The following is an 11013-nucleotide window of genomic DNA, read 5'->3' as shown; positions in this document are numbered from 1 at the left end:
TGAACTGGAATGTTGTTGTTGTGGTGCAATAAAACTGCCCTGGACAACTTCTTCTTGAGACTCTACTACTACAGTTGTATGACCTAATCTTGCCGCCCCCCCCCCCCCCCCTTACAAGCCTAACCTATTAGCACCATATCATGGCAATCCAAAAAACACACTCGGCACCTACTTGTCCAGTGATTTTGGATTTTCCATTTTTAGTGGTGGCGACTCCTTGTGTTTCAATTATTTGCCTTGCTCATCTGTGTTGAGGTCATAGCAATACACACAGCACTTGTCCACGATGGTTAGGCAGCTGAAGTCCTCTGGAATGGCCTGATACCACTGCAACATTTCCACTGCTGCCTCACTTTGCCAGGCATTTTTACAGTTGTGAGCAGCCACGAAACCTAGTGGGCTGTGACCACTGTCATGTTGAAACTGTAATGCAAATTGTTGAAAAATATTCCACGACTATTTTCATTTTTCCTCACTTTCATTATGAAGCTGATCTTTGAGCACTAAGGCCATCACATTTTTTGCAATTACCAATTCTTCACAGAGAGATGATCTGTCACTTTGTTCTTGGTCACTCCCACTTGTCTGACTACACTGGAAGTATCTGTCTCACTTAACAGCTGTGTTATGTGATGGTGCTTTGTTACCATACAATTCCAACAACTGAGAACGAACTGTAGCAGTGTCCTCCTTCAATCACAGAAAACTAAGTACCGAATGATGCTCCAATTCATAAACAGGCTACTATGAGCAACAGCACATGATGAGAGAAGCGATCTGGTTGGTGGGGATAGGAGAAGGCTGGGCTGGGAAGGAGGAGGGATAGCAGAGTAGGGATGGGGGACAGTAAAGTGCTGCTCGTGGGAGTGTACAGGGATGAGCTATAGAGACGGTGGGGCAGAGCAGCTAAGAGCAGTCGAGAGGTTACAAGGAGGGTGGGTGGAGCAGTCGGGAGGTTACATGGAGGGCGGGTTGGAGAGGGAGAGAGGTGCAGGAAAGGAGCAAAGAAAAACAGCTGTGAGTGCACTGGTGGAAAAGAGGCTGTGTAGTACTGGAGTGGGAACAGGATGGGGGTGCATGGTTGAAGGACAGTGACTAAGTAAGGATGAAGCCAGGATGGTTACGGGAACACAGAATATATTGCAGGGAGAGTTCCCACCTGCACAGTTAACCCTTTACGTGCTCTGGACATGTGAACGCACACACCTTTGTACCTGTCCCTGTGTGCTCTGAACATGTTTACGCACGCCACCAGTCCGGTAGACACATTCAGAGTACCAGCTTGAAGGACTGGTGGCGCGCAAGTTAACACGCCCAAAGCAATGAAAGAGTTAAGACTAATTTTTGTCTCCACAAAATGGAAGGAAGGAAGATTGGGTCTACCGTCCTGTCAACGATAAAGGTCATTAGACACAAAGTACAAACTCAGACTGTATTGAGGATAGGGAAGGAAATCTGCTATGTTCTTTCAAAAGCACCATCTCTGAATTTTGCTTCGAATGATTTAGGGAAATCACAGAAAACCTAAATCTTCATGGGCAGAGGCGAGTCTGAACTGAGGTGAGATTGAACCCTCTTCCTCCCAAATGCAAGTCCAGTGTGCTAACTAATGTGTCATCTTGTTCAGTTTTGTATCCTCATCCAAGACAATTTCTGAGAGACCGTACTAGAACAGACTCGTCGTGATACACCTTTGCCATTTTTAGGCTGCTTTAACTAACGTGACTATCAGCAGTTCCCAACACTATGCTCATCAGCATGTACTGGTACATTAATAGACGATTTTCACACTCAAGCAAGTGGGACATATATTGTGAATAGGTTCGTTCTTTCAGAATGTGTCAACAAGAATCTGTAATACAGTTCACTTTAAAGTACAACAACACTGAACATGTCACCTGAGTTAAAAAACTATTTTTACAACATATCAGATAAAGCCAGAACTAACAAAAGCAACTTTTGACTCATTCGAGAGCCTTTTATATGTAATTAATGGAATAATTTGTTAGACAATTTGTGATATCACAATATTTTATTACTGTTTTTTCCCCGTGTTGGTGATACCACAGGGCTAAAATTATACATTCTTCATAATTTATATGATTATATACTGACTATTATTAACTGAAGCATAGCCACCATTTCATTTGCTCATTTTCTACAACATCGTTTAAAAATGTGCTACATCAAAGCTTTTACAATTTACACGGGCCAGAGAGTTACTCTTGACAGTTAATACAATAAATTAATTGTACTTTTGGAATAAGGGTATTTTATAACATGTATTTCATGAATATTTATGAAAATATAATATAATAGCTATGTATTACTACACTATATTTCAAATGAGATATATATCCAATAAAATCTTAAATTGTGGAACAATCAAATCCAAATTCTATATGCGACAATATTCAAATGCAAATGACAAACATCTATAGAGATCAGACTCATGCCATAAATATGAAAATATCACAGTGGAAATAATTTCCTTGTTTCTACAATTATGTAGTTTTTTCTAACTCAAGTAGTATGTACAGTACTGAAATAATCGAGAGATACACTTTTAGTTTCAAGGCTCAGCTTATTAATTGTGAATATCCAGTATTAGTTCACAGCACTGAAAAGGATTAGACACTTACAACATTCTTCACCTATATACATTTCCCATACTACACCACAATAAAACTGTCTTAAAAATATTAGATTCATTAAAAGACACTGAAGCTAACTGTAACTACTACACAGGTATGCGAAAAACCATCACATTGATTATAAATCTATTAACATCAATGAAAGAAATCAATATCTGCAAAGGTGAGACTGAAAAATTATATTTATTGACTTAGCTGAAGTCTCGGTCAGGAAGACAAATTGGCGCAACCAGTGTCCAGGTGTACAGGGCCAGGCACAGCCAGCTAGATATTACTTTGACCCACACAGATGCTTCATTTGCATTAAGTGTCTCCAGGCTTGAATTAGGACTGTAACAAAAATACAGCCATCTGAGAAGTTTCACAAATTACATGCATTTGCATAAAATTTTTATTTATTGATATTAACTTTGCCAAGCCAGATTTTAATGACAATAGCTTGGATTATTCTAAAAGATCTGTAACATCAGTAATTTTTTAATACCCTAAGGCTAACTTGAGGTACGTTGTTTTTATTTTTCTCTAAACTCTTATTCATGCTTTTTACCATGTTGTCCTTATGCCTTTTCCTTTCTCCCAGCCACTTCCCCTGGTTGCAAACTTAACACTCAGTGCAGTGTTTTGGTTTTCTAAAGGTGTATTTTACAACAGATCTAGACTGCCCATCCTCACTGATCCTTGTAGCATGTTTCGGTTTGCCTATAGTACACTGATAGAACTCCTCTTGACCTTAACTAATGCCACTCCAACTGATTGTTGTCGGACTGTATCTTTTTCCAAAGGATAAAGATCTCCAATGCTTTTTTCAATGGTTCAGTTAACAGCTGTGCACAAAATATACATGTACTGGAAGCAGTTCCATTGGAAACAATGAAAAGCCATCTGAGTAAATTTTTATGATGTTTAAAACCAACCACGCTGTCTTCTACTACCACTTTCTGCATAGAAGACCACTACATTAGGGTTACTTTAGGTCAAGTCTTTCAGCATTTGCCAGTTCATAATTGCAGCTGTTGCATTCCAGTTTACTAAGAAGGTGAAATAAATAGTAGTGGCAACCACTAACAACTCAAATATGTGGTAGATTCAGAAGAAAATACCGAAGATCTGCTGTCATATCTTACTCTGAAGAAGAAAGATCCAACTGCAGCAGCTGCAGCATCTGTGCCAGCTATAAAGTCAGCAATTGCTGCACCAGCAACAAGAGTTGCACTGGGAGCAGGAGCACTCCACAAGGATACCAAGATCAGCAGCAGATGTCACTGAAATACTACTAAATTGAAATTTATACATGGTAAACTGCATGCTAGATGCAAGCCCAACAGCCATTACAATGAATTAAATGAATCAGTTGGTACATGTGTGCAGTGAAAATACTAGTTGTTGTTGTTGTTGTTGTTGTCTTCAGTCCTGAGACTGGTTTGATGCAGCTCCCCATGCTACGCTATCCTGTGCAAGTTGCTTCATCTCCCAGTACTTACTGCAACCTCCATCCTTCTGAATCTGCTTAGTGTATTCATCTCTGGGTCTCCCTCTATGATTTTTATCCTCCACGCTGCCCTCCAATGCTAAATTTGTGATCCCTTGATGCCTCAGAACATGTCCTACCAACCGGTCCCTCCTTGTCAAGTTGTGCCACAAACTCCTCTTCTCTCCAATTCTATTCAATACCTCCTCATTAGTTATGTGATCAACCCATCTAGTCTTCAGCATTCTTCTGTAGCACCACATTTCAAAAGCTTCTATCCTCTTCTAGTCCTAACTATTTATCATCCATGGTTACATGGTTACATGGCTACACTCCATACAAATACTTTCAGAAACGACTTCCTGACACTTAAATCTATACTCGATGTTAACAAATTTCTCTTCTTCAGAAACACTTTCCCTACCATTGACACTCTACATTTTATATCCTCTCTACTTCTACCATCATCCGTTATTTTGCTCCCCAAATAGCAAAACTCATTTACTACTTTAAGTGTATCATTTCTTAATCTAATTCCCGTAGCATCACCTGACTTAATTTGATTACATTCTATTATCATCGTTTTGCTTTTGTTGATGTTCATCTTATATCCTCCTTTCAAGACACTGTCCATTCTGTTCAGCTGCTCTTCCAAGTTCTTTGCTGTCTCTGACAGAATTACAATGTAATCGGCGAACCTTAACGTTTTTATTTCTTCTCCATGGATTTTAATACCTACTCCGAATTTTTCTTTTGTTTCCTTTACTGCCTGCTCAATATACATATTGAATAACATCAGGGATAGGCTACAACCCTGTCTCGCTCCCTTCCCAACCACTGCTTCCCTTTCATGCCCCTCGACTCTTGTAACTGGCATCTAGTTTCTGTACAAATTGTAAGTAGCCTTTCGCTCCCTGTATTTTACCCCTGCCACCTTCAGAATTTGAAAGAGAGTATTCCAGTCAACATTGTCAAAAGCTTTCTCTAAGTATGCAAATGCTAGAAATGTAGGTTTGCATTTCCTTAATCTTCCTTCTAAGATAAGTCGAAGAGTGGACAGCATTATTTGTGCCATCCAGACGTGAAAGTGCACTGTTGAGGACTTCAAAGCACTGCCACTGGCTGGTGATCCCAGCCCTGTAGTTTAGCTATATTGGTAGCAATTTTGTTGCCACTAGTATAGTGCATGATATAGCAAAGTACAGTCACACTGTGGCACTTCTAGACTTAGTTTTCATATTATATTTATTACATGAAGAACATTACCTTGAATCTGAAACAAGTTATTATCATGCTGTACTTCCATAATGTTATACTTTACATAAGGTTTCAATTTGTTTTTTCAACAGTTATTGCGACCATGTATTTATTTATTTATTTACTTATTTATATATACTGTCATTTTGCCTTGCAGTAGGCAGATTTCTGGTCCTACAATGGAGAACCTCCCCTACAAATTATGAGCACTACATCCCATTCCGATACATTGCATAAGCACCAATTTAAATTTAGGAACTCTTCTTGCTAATGTTGACAGAAAACTGACGACAAGCAGCCACAACAAGACTTTCTCCAAATGACATTCATTTTTCTCAGAGACCTCTAATGTGTTTTGTGATCTAGCATTCCTTAAAGAATATCAAATTCACAACCTTATGAAGGTCTTTCTCCTATTCTACAAAAATATGATCGGTAGAAATTATTGGATATAAGGGATGTGTGTTACGGAAAACACTTTTTTCAAACAGATCCAAACTTGTTTTAGCACATTTGTGTTACCTTCAGCAAGTTCCCTCTCTTCAAATCTGTATAACTCTAACATGTTTTAAGAGATAATCTACAAAAATTAAGCACAAAACAGTTTGTCAGTTGCCATTGCCTTAATTTTTTTTACATTATAGGGAGATGCAGGACCCTCTGTATATTATCATGTACTTTTAACTTGCCATCTGCTACTAAAGTATGTTAATATGAATTTGGTTGGTGAATTAACACATCTAAATGTAATTTTGTTGTAGTCAGATATTTTGAGACCGCACTTTTGATTCCTTCTGTGTTTTCTGAGAGGAAAATGTACGTCATAGCAAATATTCTTGTGAAATACAGGGGTTGTACAAAAATATGGAAACATCACAGGACTGCATGCTTGAACATAAATACAGTCACTAGCCAAACCCACAAATTGCACTTGGGTTTTTGACCTGAACAGCACCTGTATGATGTTCTCAATATGTTGCAAGTGTTAGTCTTGGTCAGAACAGCACTCTGTGTAGTTTTGAGTACATTATGATCAAGCTAAGTGAATTTGAAGCTGGGTAAATTGTTGATATTTGTGTAGTGGGTGCTTCTGTATCCAAGGCAGCCAAAATGGTTGGTGTTTCAAGAGGCAATGTCAAAGATTTATACCAGTTACAGGGAAAGTGGAAAACATCATCTGCTAAATCAAAACACGGACAAAAATGCATCTCGAATGACTGACAGATGATCATTGAAGAGGACTGTCATGAGAAATATGAGAACGACAGCTGCAAAAAGTCACTGTAGAACTGAATGCCACACTTACAAACCCTGTCACCACCAAACTAACATGAAGGGAGCTCCGTAAGAATGGAATTGCAGAGCAAGCTGAAATATCAAAACCACTCATCAGTGATGCAAATGCCCGTAACAGGAAAACATGGTGCTGAAGCCATAAAACCTGAACTTGGAGCAACGGAAGAAAATTATTTTGTCAAATGAGTTATTTCACATTGGTCCAATTTCAGGCTTAGTTTACGTCCCAAGAATGAAACATGGAGGTGACTTGGTAGCCGTATCATGGTATTCTGTAGGGCCCATGGTTACCTGCAAGGTTGCATTACTGCCAAGGATTATGTAACCATTTTGGCTAGTCAGAGCCATGTCATGGTACAGTGTTTGTTCCACAATGGAGATGCTGTGTTTCAAGATGATAGGGCACCATTTCACTCAGCTACCATCATCCAGGATTGATTTTTTGAGTATGAGGACTAATTGTTGCATATTCCCTGGCTACCAGGTGTGTTTTTACAGATTAACTGTCGTCAAACGTCTGTGTGTGTGAACCAGTTCAGCTTACCAAATCCTCTGGCAATTTACATTTGTGAAACCTGAACTGCTAATCACTGATTCTATACAATGTATAAGACTCATTAGTAAGTGGTGCTTTTAGATAATGTTTAACTACAGTGAATCCACAATAAATTGACCCTTTTTACTGGCGCTGCCAGGAGTGGAGAAAATCAGCATTAGCTGGAAGATTTTCATTTGTCTCTGAGGGAAGGAATCTATGCCACTTCCCTTTCACCACTCCTCCCTCCTAGCAGTCCCCGTGCTGGGGCAAGAATTGGCCTCATGCCACTCCCAAAAGCCCCTGCATGGAGGGCAAAATTATTATGGACAAACTGTGCCTTCTTTTCTAAACACTCAAATATTATTCTGTAATGCTTCTCTACACAGATGCAAAGAAACTTTCCCTAACTCTGTTTTACAGATGGTATCTACTTTCTGATACTATCTGTCTAGATCAAATTCCTGCCATGTATTAGCTTCTCTCTCTCCTTTATGATTTATGATTTTTCTCTCTTCATTCCAAGTGTATTTTCTCTTGTTGGTTGCATTTTTCCTGGAAACATTTATGTGATGAACTGCTTTATTTCACCTGCTGTCAACACTTTGGGACTAGTATTCTGTTTGCTGAGGAAAAAAATCTACTTAGGAAGAAATCAACTTGATTCCATTATGCCAATCAGGACTTACAGCAACATTAAACATTCATGTGTGAAGTAGTTCTGAGTCTGGAAAAGAATCTCTCATATGAAATCAGAGGCGAAAGAGAAGGAAGAAACAAGTCAGAGCTATCAGATACTGGGATCAATTAGTCAAATGGTGTGGGAAAAAGAAGGCACACAAATAATGCAATGTAATTTAAATGGACTGACAGCCAAGCTTCAACTGTAGCTGTCAACTGGTCAAATATTGGTGCAAATAGCAACAACAGCTGTAAAACAGTAAAGTGAAGATAGTCAGTGAAGAGTGCAAATACGAATTAGTCACAGTGAACATAAATAATTCATGTGGTGTTGAAACATTCTGTCAAATACTTACGAATACCAGTTTGTTAGAGTCATCATGACATAAAGTGTAGCCAGAGCAAACATGACGTGGAAGAATGACCAAGAATAAGCAACAGAGTCTTCTTCATTGTCCCATACTTTGGAACTTCGACCACCGCTTTCTCCTCCATCATGAGAATTAGTTTCTGAAACAAATTTAAGAAAAAGACTTTTTGAAGAGCTCACGATCTGAAAAAAATAGTTATATATTCAGTTACAGCACAAAAAAGGAAAAGAAAACCTAAAGAAGTATCAGCATATCATTAACAACAAAGTCTGTATCTCTTTATCAAGAAGTTTTCTTGCTGATGTTGTTGTGGGGGGGAAAAAACTATAGTTCTTACTAGCAAACTAGTCTTACCCACTAGAATGAACACTTAGTACTAAGAGTGTGCAATTATGAAAAATTTCACAGACATTAAAAATGTGTGCTCGGAACACTCAACTTAGTCTCTTTGCATTTACAGGCTGTATCGTTACCAACAGAGCTACTAATTATCTTGGTAGTAATGTCCACATAGTACTGCAATGACAAAATTCAACGTCAGTGGATGTAGTGTATTTAGCAGTAGTCAGAAACTATACTCTAGTGAGAAATACTGATCAACTACATACAACTGGTTTGATGAAAGTGACAAAGATAACACGTAAATTTTAAGTGGTTTTACTGATCAGTTGCAAAAGACTGGTAATTTTTTTAAGCTTTTAGTTAACTTGGATAAGGGGCTGTGTAAGGTGAAGTGGGTGAGGAGAGAAAGGGGGTAGGGTTGGAGAGAATGGATGTTGACAGCTTGGAGGGAGGGACAACAAGTGCACAGAGAAGGAATATGACACCAGCATGCTCACCCTTGCACCTGCCAGAGGAGTTGAATGTTGTTCACTATGAGGTGGATGGGGGGAGGGTGAATTAACTGCTCATTTTAAGAGGTGGTTAAGCTTTATTTTCAGTTCTTTTATAAAAGAGACAATGATAACAGTCAATACATTCAAGTGATGCCAGTAGACTGCCAAAGAGTATGCTAATGGAGCATCACAATTCAGAAAGCCGTGCACGAAATGCTACATGCTGGGGTTATTCAACTATCTCAGAAGCAATACTTTATTTTTTGTGAGGAACAGGATGGGTACTGGTGTCATCTTGCAATTTAGAGTGTGAAAAATGTTGCTATGAAAGATATATGTTTTCTCCCAAACACTGATGATACTTTAGACTACTTAAATGAAGACAGCATTTTGTAAAACCATGACTTTACAAAAATGTCAAGTGTAAATTATTGTTGGATGTGATTATCAATAGTAACAATGCTGGAATGTCTTGTTTGATGTAGAAGTATACATACAGTTTAGGAAAACATTATTGGCTTAAAATTACATTTCTACAGTCGAAAACAAGTACAATATAGTGAGATATCTTTAGATTGTTATATTAATAATGACTAATCAGAAACTTTTGTATCTAAGTCTAGTCACTAAAAAACTTGCACAAGATCTTAAATTCATATTGGTAATGAACATTACAAGAATCTTATATCTTCAAGAACCTCTTTTCTGTCACACACCAAGACTGATTCACAAAAGGGTCCGTAATGCAAAGTGATGCCTGTGGAGATGAGTATGAAAGTATCATATGGAAGAGCAGAGTTTTTTTAAGTCTAAGAAAATAAGTTTGCTACTGAGCAACTGTCTTCATTATCTTTAGTCCACTACCAAATCTGATTGTCATGTTTTTTCCCCAATGCTACACAAGCAGACAAAATTCTTCAGCTACACTCTAATCAGGAAGTAACTGTTTTATTAAATGTTTTAATAAACATCAGCAAATATCACAACAATTAAGACATGTTGATAATCTCCACAGTTCCTTTACAATATATGCTACCGTCTCTAATGAATCAACTCTTAATTCTACAGGCAAAATTTTGAAGATTTATGAGAAAAGAAACACCCAGGACAAGTGTCTCAATTTAATCCTTTTATGAGATCTGTTCAAAAATTCCAGAACTTTGCCCAAAAAAATTTTCTACACTTACCTTTTACTTATTATGCATGGTCTCTGCCACATGATTCACAGTGATTTTTGGAGTGTAAGTGTAAGTGTAGATGCAGGTATTTTCTGAATGGTCTCCCCCACTCATAACAGAGTAACTACATTTTGTGCAAATGCATGGCATATACCATGTGTCTTGTTTGGAAACAAACTTATTCCATTCTCTCACTGTACTTGCTATTGACAACAGTAACACTACTATTCAACAGTAACACTATTACTCAATAATGAGCTACTGGAGACCAGGAGTCTGCTAAACAACCTGTCTTCCTTTGACATACAAAACCTTTAAACTGATGTTCTTGTTCAAGAGACAACAGATATTTTTGACATGCCCAGAAATGGCAAATAAATCCAGATGAAATATGCAAACTGATCTTTCTCCTCTGTCTCATTACCTCATACAATTATTTTTCTTTTAACAGCAACATGCTTAAAGAAATAGATGGCCTTGTAATGGGCAAGGGTCTCTTAGGGTGTTTAGGAGATATCTAGATATCTGTCAGTCCCCTCAAAAACTTATTCTAAGCAAGCTTCCGCCCTTCGCAAGAAAATGCTTTTTTACTGCACAAATGTGAACGATATTTTTATTATAGTGAATGTGTCCACGGATGACTTACACCTACTCGTAGATGATTTTTTCCATTTTCATCCAGATGTCTTTTCACCCACTAACTTTTGTCAACTGAGTGCTCCATCAACTATTTGGAT

At 38.1% G+C, this 11013-nt stretch overlaps 1 protein-coding gene across 2 annotated transcripts in view; it reads right to left on the bottom strand.

Annotated features, from left to right (window-relative positions):
- Window positions 1-2013: 2013 nt before the first annotated feature.
- Window positions 2014-11013, bottom strand: part of LOC126162449 (serine incorporator 1) — a 122476-nt gene continuing 113476 nt past the window's right edge. For both annotated transcript variants that reach the window (XM_049918965.1, XM_049918966.1), the window contains 2 exons: window positions 8248-8401; window positions 2014-2984 (listed from right to left, as the gene is read on the bottom strand). In XM_049918965.1, the coding sequence (XP_049774922.1) occupies window positions 2846-2984; window positions 8248-8401 (293 nt within the window). In that variant the 3' untranslated portion in view covers window positions 2014-2845. The remainder of the gene's footprint in view (window positions 2985-8247; window positions 8402-11013) is intronic.

This window comes from Schistocerca cancellata, chromosome 2 (genome assembly GCF_023864275.1).
Source record: "Schistocerca cancellata isolate TAMUIC-IGC-003103 chromosome 2, iqSchCanc2.1, whole genome shotgun sequence".
In the NCBI taxonomy this organism is placed as follows: Eukaryota; Metazoa; Arthropoda; class Insecta; order Orthoptera; family Acrididae; genus Schistocerca; species Schistocerca cancellata.
The sequence above is the reverse complement of the archived record's forward strand: the minus strand, read 5'-3'. Positions and strand labels throughout refer to the sequence as shown.